The 19,171-nt window shown below is 48.1% G+C and overlaps 1 protein-coding gene across 2 annotated transcripts in view; it reads left to right on the forward strand.

The window, feature by feature from the left end:
* KCNQ3 (potassium voltage-gated channel subfamily Q member 3) overlaps positions 1–19,171 on the forward strand; it is a 218,101-nt gene that overhangs the window by 183,529 nt on the left and 15,401 nt on the right. For both annotated transcript variants that reach the window (XM_074316306.1, XM_019711688.2), the window contains exons 6-11: positions 681–791; positions 2,072–2,167; positions 3,483–3,577; positions 8,424–8,450; positions 16,933–17,135; positions 17,893–17,995. In XM_074316306.1, coding sequence (XP_074172407.1) covers positions 681–791; positions 2,072–2,167; positions 3,483–3,577; positions 8,424–8,450; positions 16,933–17,135; positions 17,893–17,995 — 635 coding nt within the window. The remainder of the gene's footprint in view (positions 1–680; positions 792–2,071; positions 2,168–3,482; positions 3,578–8,423; positions 8,451–16,932; positions 17,136–17,892; positions 17,996–19,171) is intronic.

Here is a 19,171-nt window from a genome sequence, read left to right on the forward strand (position 1 = left end):
AAGCACTTCCCATTTGTTAACATATTTTAAATTCAAGTAACTCCTATTATTAGACCCTTTTTAAAAATGGGGAAACTGAGGCATGAAGAGATTAAGTAACTAATTCAAGGAAGACTGCTGAGCCACTTAGTGGTTGACCTGGGACTTTAACTCAGGCTGTTGGGCTCCAGAGGCCACACTGTTAACTGCTCTGATATCCTGCCTTCCATGTTCATAAGTACATGTGTACTGATAGCCTGCACATGTAAACACACACAGGAATATACAACACACACCAGCCATTAAGCATGCACACGTATGCACACAATACATATAAATGAGGGCATACATGTATTTGGAACCATGGCTGTATTCGGAAACACATATATTCGGAAACATGGATCATGGATAGCACACATGCAAATACACACGAGTGTGCATACATGCACATACACATTTGCAATTATTGAAATATTTGCTGAGTGATCGACAATAAGTAGGAAATCCTTAACTCAGAAACAGGTGTGGTTTGAAGGCTCCCGTATACGTTCCTTGACTTGGTGCCTTTCCTCCCATGGGAATCTTGTTCTAAATGGGAGCAGCCCCCATGTTAGTACAAAGGCTGATAGGTGGAGCTCCGTGGACACACCCCGATTTCCCTCTCCCTGGGAGAGTTCACATCTGAACTCTTCTCTCTTCAGATCACACTGGCCACCATTGGCTACGGAGACAAGACTCCCAAAACATGGGAAGGCCGTCTGATTGCAGCCACCTTTTCCTTAATCGGCGTCTCCTTTTTTGCCCTTCCAGCGGTAAGTACCTTCAGTGTTTTCCCTCGTGGGACATGCAGGACCCTCGCTGCCTGGCCCCCGCCTCACCGTCCCTCCTCCCATACCCTGAATTCCAGCCCTGTCAGTGCACTAGCCCCCCCCCTTAAGCACAGCATCCTGCCTCCCCACCATGGGCTGTGCCGTCCCTTTGCCAGGAGTGATTCCTCCACACATCTCCTCCTCCGAGACCCCGTTTCAGTGCTGCCTTCTTTAGGCTGAGTTTTCCCTCCCTCCTCTGTGCATCTCTGACACCGTGCTGGGATTGCATGGTTCCATATCTACCTCCATGGGAAACTGTGAGCTCCTCAAGGATGGATGCTGTCTTTTACCCACGTGTGTCTTGCACGTGGTAGATCCTTCGTGTATGTGAGTCTCTCCCCTTGCCCTGTCATTTCCTGGCTTGTGTAAAAAAAAAACTGTATTTCCCTCAAGAGTGAGTCTTAACCCCTGATAGATAATAAGTACCCCCAAAACCCAGGGTCTGCTGGTTCTGTAGCCTGGCGCTTACTGGTGAAGCTTGGAAAACCCCTTCTGATATAACAATCCACTTCTACCCACTTCACCTGCCATCCTGAAGTTGGGGTGTTCTTTTTCCATTGCACACCCTACCTTGTCTATTGTTTTCTATGCTGTTTGACCTTGGGCATGTGACCTTTCTGAATCTCAGTTTCCTCTGTAACAGGTGAGGGGTTGTGGGAGTGCGACATGGTCTCTTAAGGTCTCTCAAGTTGAAAAGGGTATATATACGTCTACCCATTTAATCCACATGCAGGTCTGACCTGTAAATCAAAACAGATTACAATTCTGGGCAATTCCAGGTATGGTCCAAGTCTCAAATGCCAGTTCAAACAGGTGATGTTTTTAAAATTCCGTTCTGTCCTACCCCTTACTGGGCAGTTCCTATAGTTTACTTTTTCCTTCACCCCATTATGAGGTGTGCACTATTATCCCACTTCCGTGTGGAAGAAACTGAGCTATAGCAGATACAAGGGTTGCCCAGGATATCACGGCTTGAAAGAGGCAGAGTCAGGAAATGGCAGAGTAACAGAAGTGGCCAAGCAACGTGCTGCCCAAGTGGCAGAGTCAGGCCCCCCTGACTTCAGGGCTCCACTTACCCCAGTAAGCTACTCCCTGGAAGAGAAGGGAGAGGTCCTTCCCCCCATCTGCCCTTTGCTCGGTGTTGTCACTGTGCTCCTGGGGTGGGGTGGGGTGCCGGGAAAGCCTGGGTGGGGCTGACTTCAGAGCCTGACTTCTCCCTCCAGGGCATCCTGGGGTCCGGGCTGGCGCTCAAGGTGCAGGAACAACATCGTCAGAAGCACTTTGAGAAAAGGAGGAAGCCGGCTGCTGAGCTCATTCAGGTCTGCCTGCCTGGGGGTGAACTGCAAGGGACTAAGATCCCCACGTGTGTGTGAGTGTGTGTGTATCTGTGAGTGTGAGTGTGTGTGTGTGTGTGTGTGTGTGTGCACGCATGGTCATAGCCATGAACTGGGACGGGAGCCAGGACCATGCTTGCTTGTGGGTGGCTTGGGTGTTTCTGTGACCGTCTATATGGCCTGTCTCTGGGTACTGAAAGTGACAATCCTATCACTCTCCCATTCTGGTTCTAAGCCAATCAAGAAATAGACACAGAACTCGGACAGGGACCGGCCCACCTGCTGTTTTTCTAATTGTGTTGGAGTGGAGAATATGGGTCTATACGAGGCTTCTCCTGCTGCTTCCCACCCCAGTCTTGGCTGAGGGGCCCAGGAGGAAGAGTCTACCTGGAATCCGGCCCCTTGGCCATTCAGCGACCAGGAGATGTGGCCCCTCACATCTGCCACGGCTAGGGGCCCACTAGCCAAGAGAGGAAGAGATGTCTTCTGTGTGCAGAATGATGAAGGGTTTGCCCCTTTGCCCTGCCCAGGAGACAGTCATACAGCAGTTGGGTGGCTGCCAACTCTGCATCCCTCCCATCACTCCCCCCACCATGGACTGGGGCTGGGGACAGTAGTGAGAGGTGGTGAGACCAGCAGAGGTGTCCCCTCCTACACCTCAGAGGGACATCCTGCTTCGTGGTTTTCTGGGCCTCTGGGAGCACAGAGATTAGGAAAGTAGAGCTTTCTGGCTATAGCTACGTGGGACTGAATGTCTGCACGACCACCCACTTGTGAACGTGTTGCCAGTTGTCGTGAGTGTCTCTGTGGGTCTGATACTGGGCGGTATGGGATGTTATCCTACATAGCATAGCTTTTAGGTCATTCCCACTCTCAGAGGCTGCCCCAAACCCTAAATCCCCAGCCATCAGACTATCCTAGCAGTTGCAGTATTTCAGAATCAAAACCTCATCTCCGGGCTCTCTCTTGTGCCCAGAAGTGGCACAGAAACGATGTTTGTCTTCCTACCTATTGGCAAAGTCTCAGGGAACTTGCAGCAAAAGTCATCCTCGCCCCTCTCAGGGATTTTGTACGGAGCACCCGCTCTCCCTGCACTACAGTTCACCCCTTCCCATTTCAGCTCTGACATGATGGGGTACGGAAGTTTTTTCTCTCAAAGGTGCTACAAAAAGCCAAGAATCCCGGCTTCAATGCACATTCGAACATTCAGGAGTCAAGGGCTCAAACAGTGTCTAACAGGATTCGGTGTGACCGTTTGGGGCGATGCCGGCTCATTCCTGCCGTCTCCTCTCCCCGTCAGGCCGCCTGGAGGTACTATGCCACCAACCCCAGCAGGATGGACCTTGTGGCAACATGGAGGTTCTATGAATCGGTCGTCTCTTTTCCGTTCTTCAGGCAAGTGGTGACTTCAGGCAACTGGAGTGCTCCGGGCGTGAGTGACCATCCCTTCTGTGGGTCTGTCCCGGTGCCTGTGGCCTTCATGGCTCGCTGAAGGTCATCCTTCAGGGCAGTGGGTCCCCTCTGAGCTGCACATTAGAATCACCTGGGAGCTTTAAAAATCCCGGTTCCCGGGCCACACCCCGGGCTGATTAAATCAGAATCCCAGAGAGGGGGCCCAGGCATCAGTATTTTTTAAAGCTCTCCAGATGACCCCAGGGTACCACCAGGGGTTACCAGCTAGACAATGTAGAGTGGCTGATAAGGGACAGTCCCATCCATGTTTGAGCCAGATCAGTGGCCCAGGAAGTGGGGAGCCAGGGCAATGGGCCACCCTAGCAATCCTGGATGCCCCAGACCACTTTGGATGCTAGGAACAGGCAGGCAGAGGAAGCAACAAGAGGAGTCCTCCAGGGCCCCTGTGTTGTTTTGTGTTCTCAGAGAAGGGAGATGAAATGAAAAGCCTCAGGAAAAACAAAAAACAAACAAACAAGAAAAACCCTCTTTCCAGGACCAGCACCTATGAAAGGGAGAGAGAAGTTAGTATTTGTTAGATGTCCAATACGTCCCAGGTATCCAAGCGCAGGGTCTTTTAATCCTCACAGGCACCCTACGAAATAAAGCAGAGGTTTCCAAAGGTCCAGGTGCATTAAACTCAGTGGGTGGTGTGCAGACCCAGGTGGCGTCACACTGGGAAAAGCCTCTTACACAGACACCCGGTGTGCATCTAACACAAAGGCCACGGTGTGCCCGGGGGACACGCCGCCATCACCTCTCTCCTCTCACAGACTAGAGGACCGTGGCTCAGAACTGGGAGACATCTTGGCCAGTGTCAGCCGCATCCACAGGCTGCCAGGCCCTCGGTCTTTTCACTCCTGGGGCTGCAGGAACAGGCTGCTCCTCTGCAGGTTTTCATACTGCCGTCCTGAGCTCAGATTTGTAAGCGTGTGCATAGAAAGCTGGACTGCTGAAATTCCTGAGTCGGGAGGAAAGCAGAGGGACCCCCGCATCAGGCCTGCAGCTGGGGGCTGCTCCGAAGTGTGTGTCTGCCACGTGTCTTTGGTTTCATGGACTGGAGCAGGACCCAGTACTAGACAGACGGCTCCCTCAGTCTCCATCGCATCTCCCACATGCTCATTATGGGACCTGAGACCCGTATCTGAATGTGGCCTCAATTACCCCAATATTCCCAGCAACAGATAATAGTAAAGACTGAAGGAAATCCAAGAGATCTGGGTTCTACTAACTCATTTTCCTGCGTAAACCCTACGTATCAGTGATCATGATAAACAATGAGATCCAGACGCTGACCATGACCCACACGGCCTGAAAGCCCCGGCCCATGCTTACTGCTCCCACCTCCCTCCTGCCGTGCTGTCACTCTCCAGAGGTTCTGGAGGCGTGCGCCTCTTTCTGTTCAGGGCACTCAGTCCACTAATATTTTTGAGCCCCTTGTCTGTGCTAAGCGCTGGGCCAGACCATGGGAGGTCGCAGGTGACTTGTGAAGGAATGTCACCTGGGTCCTGAAGGCAAAGGGAAGCCATGTGACCACGGAACAACATGTTCAGATCTGTGTTTCAGGAAGGTGACAGGAAGGCATGTGGAGGGTGGACTGCACAGACTCAAGGTTCTAGGCGAGGAGACTGGCCAGCAGATGATTGCAGGACTCAGGATAAGAGGCCATGGGGTCTTGGACCAAGGTAATATCAGCAAGAAGTAGGAGGAGAGAGAGGAACTGAAAGGGGGTAAGCAAAGAGGGAGAACAACTTAGGGAGTGAGGACTTGTGAAGAGTTGAGATGAGAAGAAGCCAGGCTTCAGTAAATGATAATGTGTGGTTTACTGCTTGTGTCTTACTCCTCATTAGACTCAAATGCTCAGAAGATGACCTCTGTGGTTCCGATGGATTGTAAAATTCTGTCATTGCTATAACTGTTTTGGGTTTTGGATGGAATCAGTCTTCGTTTGGGTAGCAAGTGACTTCCCCTTAAGAGAACAGAGTGACCTCGAACTCAGAAACAGGAATGTGCAATGCCATTGAATGCAGAACCAAGATGATTTCCGTTTGCTTTGCATCCCAAGGTCTTGGCAATGGGCCCATTCTGTGGGGTTGATTTGTTGTAAACAAGCTATTGTCCTAGCTGTCAGAGGCTTGAAGGAATGCATTGTGCTGCAGACTGCTGCTGGGACTTGACAATGGCTTTGAAACTTAAGAGAGGACATTTCTTTCTGGCTTACTTCTTTTCAAGGGCAAACGTGTCAAGTCACTAGAGAAATGCACTTAGCAAACATTCTGAAACAGGGCAGGCCCTTGGAAAAAGAAAGTCTCTGAATTCCAGCCCCCTCCCTATGTTTCATAGCAAAGACATGGTTGATAATACACTGGCGTGGCCTCACCTGCCTCCTGAGTGTTTTTGTTTTTTATTTATGCTTAAAAAAAATAACTTTATTGAGATACGTTCCACATACCATAAGAGGATTTCACATACCATAAAATTCGTTTTTTTCAAGTAGACAATTCAGTAGTGTTCCTAGTTACGTTCCCATATACATGTAGCAGTTTCTCTCAGGTTCTTTCCTCCAGCCCCTGCAACCGCTAATCTATTTTCTGTCTCTATTCTGCCTATTCTGGACGTTTCATATGAAAACAGAATCACATAATAGTAGAAATTCATCTACCAGGTTTGTTCTGCTTGCCCATCCTGGAGGAATTAGCAAAGTAACCCACTTTATCTATCAGATCTGTTCCGTTTGTCAGGCCAAAAGGAATTTTATGATTAACCTTGTTACAGTTTATCCTGGAGAGATTTCAAAACCTAGAGTTTTAGGATATGGCTGTCTTTGTTTATTCCACCAGGGACCTCCCTGTCTACCTAGGGACATGCTAACCATCCTGTCTCATCATGTGTATCAGATCTTTATCCCTTTTTTATGGCTGACTGATATTCTGTCTTCTATGCCCCATTTTGTTTATCTCTTTATCAGCTATTGATGGACACTTGGGTTGTTTCACTTTTTGGCTGTTGTGCTGCCATGAGCATTTGGGTTTATGTTGTATAGACATACGTTTTCAGTTCTCACAGGTATATACCTAGGAGTCGAGTTGGCAACTCTGTTTTTCACTTTTTGAGAACCTTCCAGATTGTTTTCCATGGTGGCGGCACCATTTTACATTCCTCCGGAAGATTTTGAAGAATGAAGTTGTATAGCCCACTCCTAGGAGTGGCGCCCTGTGAAAGCTTCCAGCTCAGGGTCGTCCTTTGTCAGTTTGCAAGTATCTATGTGTTCGGGCCAAGCTGTGGTGGCTGACGGTGTTCCCTGTTTATTTTTCCTTTCTTATGACTTAAATTGATCAGTTCATTTTTGAATTGCAAAGAACTCAGTTTCAAGTCCAAAGTCAATTTTGTATGAAAAGAAACGGAGGTCCCCAGGAGTTCAGGAACTTGCTCAAGACCGCACATCACATTGGGCAAAGCTGAGACCCAAACCCAGGTCTTCTGATTTGCTGGCCAGCGTGGACTGTGTCTTCTTGGTGCAATTACGTGGCAGGAGTCTGAGGAGGTGCCAGAAGATAGTGGGGACGATCGATGGATTCCTCTATGCAAGCAGAGACAAGGGCAGATGTTAGAAACCAGATGTTACTTTCCATCAACAAGAGCATGCATACCGATTGGTTCCCTAAAAGTGGTGGTGGAATGTGGAATGGGGTACAGCTGTGCTGTCCAACGGTAACCGCTGGCCTCCCATGGCTACTCAGTATCTGACTGTTACTAGTGCAACTGAGGAACTGAATTTTTAATTGTATTTAATTTTAATCTTAGTAGCCGTGTGGGACTCGTGATTACCATATTGGACAGTGAAGCTCTGGAATCATTCGCTATTGGAACTAAAATGGAGATGGGAAGACTTGGGCCCAAGAAGCAGAAGTTACTTGACCGAAATGTCCCAGTTAATTCCTTGTGTAACCAGGTCTTGTTCCTTGTGTGACCAGGGTCAAGATTATTGAGTGCTTAGAAATGGAGAGTGGGGACCACAGGCAGTTATCTTCCCCTATGGGCAAGCACCATTGGATCTGCTTTCATACATGCTGTTTCATTTCATCTTTAGAATGTCCTGGAAGACACGTAGGATGGATGACTCCATTTTTCATAACCCCGATTGTATAGTGTGGGCTCAGGAGCTAGGTCGCTCGGGTTTGAATCCTGACCATGCTGCTTCCTAGCTGTGAGAACTTGAGCAATGTCCTTAACCTCTCTGTGCCTTAATTTTCTCATCAGGAAAATGGGATGGTAATACTTCATAGGGTTGTTATGAGGATTAAATGAGTTGATCCATAAAAACCACTTAAAATAGTATCTGCCCATTAATTATTGCTCAGTAATATTTGCGAAGATGATGATGATGGTGGTGGTCGTGACAGGGTTACGGGGTGTGTGGTTGCTAAATTATGGAATTCCTGGTTCTCTGGTCTGTCCCTACTGCTAAATAAATCCCCTGAGCCCACGCGAGGCCTGGGGCAGAGTAGGTATTCGGCAACCATTTTCTGGATGAGTACATGAATGAATGGCTGAGGAGAACCTTGAGAGCGCAGAGGCGAACCATCGCCGCAGTGGAGGCTGGGGTCTGGCTGAAGGAACCCAGATCTCATTCAGTGGTTTCCCTCCATACTCACCATCTTGTCCTAGAGTTCCACTCTGCTCCTTTCTCTTCATCAAACGGAAGTTTGGGGGCCAATGTTGGGGAGAGGGGAAGCTGTTCCATATAATTTACACTATGTTCACTTTTTTCTCCCTCATCTCCTTATAGGAAAGAACAGCTGGAGGCAGCAGCCAGGTATGTTTCTGATTATGAATTCCCTTCCTTTCACCACTGTGTGGGGACACAGGGTCCAGGTCTACATGGTATAAAGCCCGATAAAGGCCCCTAGGCAGCCATGCTGCTCACAGATAGAGGTTGGGGACACCATAGCTCTCTGTCATCTTCATGGTAATTTGCTGAAGGACACCTTAATAGTGATGATAGCAACTGGCACTTACTGAGTTTCTCCTTAGGGCTGGATTCTGTGCCTAGAGTCCATGTATGTTATCTCATTTGGTCCTCACAACCACAATGTAAGACAGGCCCTCATAGCCCCATTTGTGGATAGAAGAGATTGAGGCTCAGAGAGGTTGAGTAATTCCCCCTGGGTCACACAGCTACTGAATAGGAAAACCAAAAGTCGAACTCAGATCCAAATATTAAGACCATATTACTTCTACTACATGTCACTTCATTTGCTTCTTGGGCTCACAGATGGTTCTTCCCAAAGCGAATCAAGACTATACTTCATGATCCCCACAATTGCAGAGGTTTCCCCAGTAAAGCCTGCTCACTACAGACTGCTGCAGAAGCACGTGGAGCTTCTGGATTATGAGCATTTCTCTACCCCTCCCTGTCGAGAAGATGCCACAATAGGAGGGAGCCTATGGACCCTGCTCAAGATTGTCAAGAAAGGCCCTCTCTCGCAAATGTCAGCTTAAACTATTTATACATTTAGAAGTATAAATATATAATATATATATCAAATGCATATTTAATCTATGGTGGTGGGCAAACCACTTGGGAAGCCTTGCAGTCCATCTCCTATACATTACGCTCAGCTGCTGTTCTTGTAGAGCTGACAGAGTTGGGGCAGAGGAGGGGATGGGACCCTGGTCCGCCTTGTAGTGGAAGCACTTGAGGACAGGGGCTTTTGGGAAGCTGGGCAAACCTTCCTGAATGGGGGCCATGATGCCCCATCCCCTACGTAGTGCCAGCTTGAAGAAACAGTTAAAGACAGCGCCAGTTAGCTCCTGTGCAGAAACACATACAGCCTTTCTGCCTCTCCTGTGCATGTTTTCAAATGGACCTAGCATTTCTTCACGGACCCAGTTTGGATGGTAGTGGGTGTTTGGGGAGATTGCAGAGAAGGGCTGGACAATTCCCAAGGACAGTGTCATTTGCTACAGAACCTGCAGCAGCTCATAGTTCACAGAGGCAGAGTGGGAAGACACCTCAGAGATTCTTTCCCAGGTACTTTTACAGACACCAAGTCTCCTTCCCAAGAGTGCAGGCTCACCCCAAGTTACACAGCCCATGAGCTCCAGGGGTTACAAGGCCCAGGTCTCAGGGCTCCCAGTGGGGAGCTCTCTCCCCTCCCCCTCTCATGACCAACAGGGTTTATACTCATGCAGGTACTGATACTGCAGGTTAGGTACTAAGTCTACCTGTAGAGCATTTTCTATACAGACATAAACAGTATTCAGCCAAGTTGGAACCTACAAGCAAATTATCATCATGCATTGGATTAGGCACTTCCGGTTTAATTAGGGCCCAGGTAGATGCATTTTAAGGCTAACTGAAATAGTGAGTGGATGGATGGGTGGATGGATAAACTCTTTATGGCAAAAAAAAAAAAAAAAAAGAAAGAAAACAAAAAACTTTTTATGACAAATGTCATAAACCCAACTTAAACTACCTTGGACTAGGACGAAAATGCCGTGTCCCAATAGTCACCCATCAGAGCAAATGGGAACCCTCGGAAATAAGAAATGGGACCTTCTAGGATTTCTCTCTTCTTCTCTTGTCTCTGCTTCTCTTTCCTCCCTTTCTCTCACTCTCACTCTCTCCTGACTGTCTCCACACTGATGAAGTGTGGATGCAAGCAGCCCCAGGATCATAGTTTTTCCCTCTGTCTTCTGTCCACCTATCCTTCACCCAACTCCAGCCTGAAAAATCCCAGGGAAGCACTTAGATTGGCCCCGTTGGGTCACGTCTTGGACAATCTCCATGGCTCCGAGAGTAAGAGGCTACGACCAGCCCAACTCTGGGTCGTGCGTCCACCTGTCGGCATGAGTCAGGTCAGGATGCTATGATTGGCAGCCCCCATTACAGTCACCTGGGTGACATTGGAGGAGTCAGCTCCCCAACAGAACTGGGTTCTTTTTCCTGAAGAAACACAGAGTGGATAAAAAACAGAGTTGCCCATGACAAGCATAAACTCCACCCATACATTTGCAAATCCCTAAACATAATGTTGCATCACAGAACATCAACAATAAACCATGCCGAGCCTTGTTTGTTCTATCGATTAATCAGAGAAGATTGGCATTTTGTGTTAGGGTCATCATCCTGCACGTCAGTTATAGCTACACAGTGGACATGCAGCAGTGCTGATAGGTAGGGGCATTTGTGCGGTAGAAGCTAGCGTTTTTAGAATTTTCAAGACAGGTTGCTGTTGATGATAACTGCTCGCTTGAGCTCAGTTGTCCACTTTATATTTTCAAACAATTCAATCTGAACAGCGGCCCTTGGGACTCGTCTCCTCTTTGGAGAGAGAAGAAATTGGTTCCAGGCATCTTCTTTCTCTCCTGTCTTGTATTTTGCCCTTCCCGTTACAGAGCTGTCAAATTTAGTAGACGGTCGTTCTTTGTATCAAAGAGTTCAGGTAGGATAACAATAATGTATAAAGAATGCTTCCTGTTTGCCAGGTATAGTTCTAAGCACATCTAGCCCAGATCGCTGCCCCACGAAGTCGAAACTATTTTAATCCCCATTTTACAGATGAGAAAACTGAGGTTCAAAGAGGCAAGTGACTTGCACGAAGTCATACAGCTAAGAAAGTAGCAAGAACAGGACATGGATCCAATGGCTTCGAGCTCCGTAGTTCATGGTCCCGACCACCATGCTGGTCTCATGTTTGCTGGGAACAGTTACTAATCAGTTGTTTTGTTTTCCTCTACGCTTTCTTAGCTCACATAGCTGGAGTCCCTGCCGTGAGAGGGGGGCAGTGGAGGCAGGGAAGTGAAGGAGCATTGGTCAGACGCTGTAATTCACACTTCGCCTTCTCCCTGTTACATCAGCCACGTGAAATCCACCTCACAGGGTGATGGATGATGTTGGCAGTAAATCTCCTTCCGTGCCATAAAATCAATGACTGGTAATGGCATGCAGGAATTGAAAGCTCAATTAAGCCAATCCCCTAATTTTACTGATGAGAAAATTGTTACCCAGAGCAAAATAAGAGCCTTGGACACAATGCCATTGTTGCTCATATTTTCTCCTGCCATCCAGACCCTGCAAGGCTGGTGCCAGGCTGCAGAGTAACTGAGATGCAGAGATGAGATTTGGACCAATTGTGTTTAACCTCAGGGTGATCCCCGCCATGTCCTATGGGCTTGGTTTCAATTTTCCTTTTGGACTCTGGGGGCGAGCTAATGCACAGCACCGCTTTCCCTCTGATTTTTGAACCAATTGACAAGGGACATAGGGGTTTCAGAGAAGGATCCAAATATAGGCTACATTTGGTGGGGAAAGCAGAATTGACTCTGGAGGCAACCGTGAGCTTCATAGCGCTTCTAAGATTGCCTTGGGACCAGCACATGGACAGAGCACACACTGTCCCAGCCAGCCACACGGGGTCATGACCTGTCTGACCCCAAGGGGCACTGATAGCCAGAGAGAAACCATGTGTGACGTTGTACACATAATTGGCTTTTAATATGGAGCCCTCCCCCCCCAACCAAGAAAATGAGCCAATAGCTATTGCACACGTACCATAGGCCAGTCAGACAATTCACCTCCTCACTTGGGGAGAAGCCAGTAAAGGGCTAGAGGTTTCTTCTTAATGCTTCTAAGAGGGTGGAAGTTCCGTTTTTATGACTTTGCAAAATTGTGAAAAAGGCTGTTCCTCCCCTTCGTGTAGCCTCCTCTCTAGCTAGGAGCACATCATCCCTTAGCAAACAGAATGCATTGCAGACTCTGACCTGTCTCCATCACCCATTCCTCCACCTATTGGGTTTTCCTCTCACCTGTTGGGTGTCCTCCCTTCCAACTTCTCTATGATGTCACATCCCCATTGACAGATTCCCCAACATCCCCACTCACCCCATCTCATTCTGTGTCTGGATGGGGGCGGCTAGTGAGAGAGTCCCGAATAAGTCAAGTGTTTCGTTATGGTGGCTAAGAGTCATGGTTGAGAAAAGCCTAAACAAAGCACAGTGAACAGATATCTAATTGGACCAAGAGTGGAAGTGAGCCTCGGGGCTAATGCTTGGACCAAGTTTCAGACAATTAAGTCAGTCATTTAGTTAAAAAAAAAAAGGGACGCAGGTTTTCCCAGGTACAGGCCACAGAATGTGCAAAGGCTGGTGAGTGTGAACGTTGGGGAATTACATGGAGTTTAATATGGTTGGGGTTCCTTGAGGCAGAAGCTCAGGGCAAGGTCTGCTTCTGCCAGGAAAAATCAACCTTAATTTCACTTTCCCGTCCCTAGTCCAGCTATTTCTAGTTTTTCCAGTTCATGTTTGAAAATTATCTGCACTTAAACATTCAGGGACCCCAGCTTTCCAAGGAGGTTTTGTATCAGCTGCAAGTAGGGTTTATCTTGTTAGATCTACGGCACCTCCAAGCACAAGGCCTGAATTACGCACTAGAAATCCATACAGAGAAGAGCAGAGATGGGTTTCAGGTTTCAGGGGTGCACTTGGCCTTGCGTTTGATTATCCTGTGGGGTCTTGGCTTTCAGGTAATACAATTAAGAAATAAGCTGATCACCCACTTTACTAGAGGAAGAATTCCATAAGCCTCTTAGGTGCAATGGCTGTGAGGAATTCAGAGCTGAGGCTTCTGACTTGCGTCTGGCCCATCTAGGTTCCTAATGCTGGCAGAATCCATCTCTTAGAAACCATCCTCTGTGACCAAAGGGGTATTAAGTGAACATAGCCAAAGCCAGCCAGACTGTTAGCGGTGGAAACGCACCACTTACATGCCAAACAAGCAAAGCCTAAATCCAGCACACAGAGAGCCCTGAGAGTTCTCTCATTATCTTTCTAATAGGCAGCAGTTACGCTGAGATTTCAAGTCAGCACAGAGGGGCTGCCATTACTTTTGCTTAGTTGATCTGGAATTGAGCTCCCTGTCTGCTTATCTCCTGCCAAGGTCAAGTTTAGGGACAAAGGGGAGTGTTCGAGACTAGCATTCAGAAGTACTGTAAAATAGTATAATATTGAATGTCAACTGTAACTGAAAAAAAATTTAATTATACTGTAAAATAATATACAAATCCCAAGAACTCCTTTCAGTTCATTTGAAAAAAAAAGTTTCCTGTGTCCGTGGAAATTTTATCCATGCTTTTCACACATCATTAGCTTTCTGGTGCTTCTGTGGGAAGAGGCTCATTTACCGAGGTAATGATGACAGTCAGCATTTATCGAAGGCTTCTGTCTCACAGACAGCGGCCGTGCATTCCTTCATTGAACCCTTCAACCACCATGTGTCACGAGGGCTGGTTGTCATCACTGTGCAAGAGAAGAAGCTGGGGGCCAGAGAGAATGAGTCCCGTGTCCTAGGGCACATCTTTCTCAGGACGTTTCCACCCAGGCTGGGGTTGCCCCCAAATCCATGACTTTTGCCGCTACCATGAACGGGGGAGGTGCTGAGCAGCGTGTGTGCTAGGCTCAAAGATAAGCAGGCAGAGTGTTTGCGTCGCTAGGACTGCACAATCCAGTGGGGTGGGCAGGCATGGAAATGCATGGTCTCCGTGCAGTGTGATAAACACTGTGACAGAAAACCACAGGTGTGTCTGGGGCATAGGGGGCGTTTTAAAGGGTAGCTGGGACTGAGGTCAGCTGAGAAGGCAGGAAAAGGCATGGCCAGATGGAGGCCTGGACATGCAGGAGACGTGGGGATGGGCAGGGGGTTTGGTGTGGAGAGAAGGACAGATCTGCAAGACAGACTAAGACGAGGGGCCTGAGAGTCTGGCCTAAAGTCCCCCTTTTATGTAGCTCCTAGGGAGGAAAGTCTTTTGTGTGTGTTCAGTCAGCTTCCTGCCCTGTCCAATATTTTTAGCCCTTCCTGCCTTGTCTAGTATTTTTAGCCCGCGGACCCTGATAGATTCTCTGTCCTATTAGTCATTTATCTAGTACTGGTGAGGAAAGCAGTTCTGAAAATTGTGACTTCAGGTCAGGGAAAATGGAGCGATCTAAGTACTGGAGTTTCTCTGAATTTACCCTGGGCAGCTTATTAATGTAGCGGTTCTGGGTGAGCGAGAACAGTCCGGAGGAGTCAGGAAGGATGATTGTTCGGCCATATGTTCACTCCTTTATTTGTTAACCGAAGAAACCTAGTGTCTTCTCATTGCCAGGGTGAAGGCAAGAAACATGACCGATATTATAGAGTGTAATGCTCCCCAAATCTCTAGGAAGCAGGTGGTGTTAGACTCATTGAACCCAGAAAGACCTGCTGCTCAGAGGGCATAGGGCACCTGCTCAACTTGTGGGGAGGAGGGTCCCAGCCACTTCTTGGCCGGGGGGATGTTTCAGCCTCCACCACCCGTGACCCCCTCACGACACCACACCACACTACACCGCAGACGTCAGCTGCTTTAGGCGCCAAGCGCATGGCTGTCATAACCAGACATGCTCTTTAGAAACTCTAAATTGTCTCAGTTCACTGCAGAGCTGATTTGAAAACCCATATACATTCGCTCATGCATTTATTTCACCAGTACATGGTGCACCTACTGAGTGAGTGTAAAGCCCTGTGTGGGATGATGGAGAGAAAGCCACTGACGTGAATATATTTTACAGAGCGTGCCCCCCAAAATGTATACACATATGAAGAAAGGGAAAAAAACGGTATTAAAATGGTAATATTCAGTATAGCCCAATAACAAAAGATGAATACATGTCATGTGTATACATTTTTTTGGCACCCCCGGTACGTGCAAAAACATGCAACGTGGCTTCTTTCTATACCACACAAAAAGGCCTTCGTGCCTCGTGTCCCACTAGGGTGAGGGGTGGAAGCTGAGAACTAGAGGGAAGAGATTAATATGTATAGAGCACCTGCTGTGTGCCAGCTCTATGCCAAATCCTTGACCAACACCATCTCCTAGCAATCAGATGAAGCGGGGAGTGCTTCTCCCTATTTTAAAGACGCGGTAGCTGAGGCTCAGAAAGGTCACAGATGGTGACGGGTACAGCTGGACTTCAGGTGCAGTTGCAGTTGGTTTTTGCCTCAGGGTGACTTTATGTTGGACTTCGTAATTGTTTTTTGTGCCAAGGACACTTTTGGTGGTCTGATGCATCAAATAGAATGCATCCAATTACAGAAGAAACTATTACAGTTGACTCTTGAACAACACGGGGGTTAGGGGCACTCAAACATCCCCATGTAACTTTTGACCTCCCCCAAATGTACCTTCAGTCATTCCTCAATATCTGTGGGGGATTAGTTTTAGGACTTCCTTGGATACCAAAATCCACGGATACTCAAAATGGCAAAGATCGGTGCATACAGTTGCCCCCCACCTCTGAGGACTCCCCACCACAAAGGCAAAATATTTTTTTGATCCACTGTTGGTTGAATCTGAGGGTACAGAACTCGGGGAAACAGAGAGCTAACTGCATATTTATTGAGAAAACAATCCGTCTATTAGTAGACCTCACAGTCGAAAACCTGTGCCAACACTGCATTGAAACATAATCGTCAGAACTTTTAAGCATTTGAGAGGCGGTCATGTGTGTGCTTCTCTGTGATGAATCTGATGATGAGACCTCATGGCAGGTTGAACACCACCCTAACTTTGAGGCAGTGACCGGCATCGCAATACCTGGAGATAATAGCACATAAAATAATCTACGATTTCTGTTGTGGAAAGCCCAGATTATGACTCGGGCACTCACGATATTCCTGGGGTTTATTACCTACATTCTTCATAGAAAGACATGCTAAGTTTCAGTTAGAGGTTAGTAAATTAAAGGAGTAATGCTTTATTCCCAACCAGGCTCACGGACGCCCCCTAAATTCTACCGATTGAGGGGAGGTGTCTGTGGGCACCAGGTTAGGATACCTGCTTTATGTAACTTATGTCATTTAATTCTGCTCAGGGAACATTTGATCAGGCTTTTTGTGTGTGTAAGTTGCTATCTGGGCATCACAGAGTGGTACAAAGGCACTGATACCAAGGAAATGGGACTGAGAAGGAACGAAGCTTTGCTGCATGTACTACGAGCTGTGCATTTTACATCCTGCATCTCGTGTGAGCTCCTCTTCAGTGTAAGAGGAAAATGAAGTCCAGAGAAGTTAAGAAACGTCCCCGAGGTGTCATAGCTAGTAAATTGTCGAGCTAGGATCAGAACCAAGCCCCGCCCATCCAAGCGGCTACATCAGACTTAGCATTGAGGGCACGCCTGTCCCATTCACGGAGAATGTGTGAGTCTTTATGGAGAGGGACGGGGAGATACGAAAGCCTGCACTCAAGGAGGAAAATTGTTCACTTTTGCTTATTTTGTAGCCAAAAGCTGGGTCTCTTGGATCGGGTTCGTCTTTCTAATCCTCGTGGTAGCAATACTAAAGGAAAGCTATTTACCCCTCTGAATGTAGATGCCATAGAAGAAAGTCCTTCTAAAGAGCCAAAGCCTGTTGTCTTAAACAATAAAGAGCGTTTTCGCACCGCCTTCCGCATGAAAGCCTACGCTTTCTGGCAGAGTTCTGAAGGTAAGGCCTTTCTTCTCCCTCACCCTGAGTCCCCCCACTTCTGCTTCTCCCAGGCCCTCTTCCTCCCTCTCCTCCCTCCCTTCACAGTCTGCAAAGTAGCCCACTCCCTACCCTCCCTGAACCAACTTCTCGTTTCATCTGGTCCAGATCCCCTGGTCTGGAGGCTTCTGTGATATGTCCCCACCAAGTCAGCTGTTCTCCTGGGCCATAACCACCACATTTATGTGGGCAGATGCCTCAGAGACCTTTGGGACATATCTCCATCCTTCCTAAGGGTGGCCGTGATCAGTGTATTCTCTTGGAGGTCAACTTGAAAGATGGAGAGGGACCAGGTGCAGAGTGAGCTGGGCACAAGCAGGGCTCAGAAAGTGACCCCTCTCCCCCCGCCAAACCAAGGTCACGAGCATAATGACTGATAGAGCAAGAATCTGAACTCAGGTCTGTCTAGCGCCCACATGTGTGCCCTGTGCTGCCTCCAAAGGGCCACTCGGGAGCCCTGGAACTCATGGCACTTCCCTTCTAGCTCCCTGCCCGGACCAACAGTCCTGAACAGCAGGCACCTCTGGTGCAGACGCCTGGGTAATAGAAGGGGAATGCTAAGAAAGGCTGGGTGACGTCACAACTGGAGGACGCTGCAGGGTTTCTGGAGGTGGAACAGAGTCCCTGGAGGTGGAGCTGGGACGGCTGGGACTGAACGAGGTCCCGAGCCTTTCCAAGCACTGTGGCTATGCCACTGAGATGCGTGTCTCCCTCCCAGATGCCGGGACAGGCGACCCCCTGGCGGAAGACAGGGGCTATGGGAATGACTTCCTCATTGAAGACATGATCCCCACCCTGAAGGCCGCCATCCGAGCCGTCAGGTAAGGCCCCCTGCCCACCCCCTACCTGTGGGCTTCCCCAGGCCCCAGCTCAACTCCACAGGACATGCCTGTGAAAAGTGCTCTTGGCTTTGGGAAGGTGGGCTGGAAGCCCCTCGAGGAACCCCTGAGTCAGATCCAAAGAGTGTGTCAGTACTCTGTGTGGGATGCTGCCTGAGAAGAATGAGTCCTACAAGTCATCACGGGTGACTCTTGCTGTCCTGTTTATACAAATGCTCTCACAGGCTCCTGACAATATTTCCAACTGTCAGGCTCTTGTCTGGCTTTGGCCACCATTTCTTTTACAGGGTAGTGGGACAGGGGATCTATTAACATGAAGTTTTCTTCCTGTATAAGCTCCTACTCACAGTAGCTTTTCCTCTGCCTTCATACATCTCATTCTTTTTAATTAGCATTTTTTAACAAGATAATCAATTATAGGATTTTTTTGTCTATATCAGATGAGATTATAATCTACCCTGACTAGTTCTAGTTTGCTTTAGAATTCTATAAGGAAATGAAAATTTGCTACCACTTCAAACAAGTGCTGAGCAGGTCATGGAGTTAAAAGCACTCCACAATGGTGGCAGTGAATTCTAGAAAATAAGTTGGATTCTCCAAGAACTGGTCATGATGTTTTCAGCAAGGTCCCCAGTCCAAGAGATCAGGGAAGCACACGACTGTTACAATGTGTGGACAGAAATACACCTGGATAAAGCACACCGACCTGCATTCATAACTGGTTGAATGATCTTACTCAGAGAAAACCCGTGGCTGAACCTGTGTCAGCCTGGAAGGAGGTCTCTGCTGGGACGTTCCGTTGTCTGGCTCCTGCCCTGTCCATTTGAGCATTTTCATTGATGTCTTAGTTGAGGGTGGGACAGCTTTTTCCATGAAGAGCCAGATAGTAAATATTTGAGGCTTTGTGCTCCATGGGTCTCTGTTGCAAGTGTTCAACTCTGAGTTTTGCAGCGCCGTAGACAATACATAAATGAATGGCTGTGGCTGTGTTCTAACCTAAGTTTACTCTCAAAAACAGGCAGTGGGCCAGATCTGGCCTTCGAGCCATCATTTGCTGGCACCTACCTCAGAGGGAGTTATGCAACGGGCAGGCTTATAAAATGACACAAAGTTAGAAAAGGGTGGCAAGTCAATTGGATGGTGGAAGCAATACGCCAA

The sequence above is a fragment of the Rhinolophus sinicus genome, linkage group LG12 (assembly GCF_036562045.2).
Source record: "Rhinolophus sinicus isolate RSC01 linkage group LG12, ASM3656204v1, whole genome shotgun sequence".
NCBI classification, from domain to species: domain Eukaryota; kingdom Metazoa; phylum Chordata; class Mammalia; order Chiroptera; family Rhinolophidae; genus Rhinolophus; species Rhinolophus sinicus.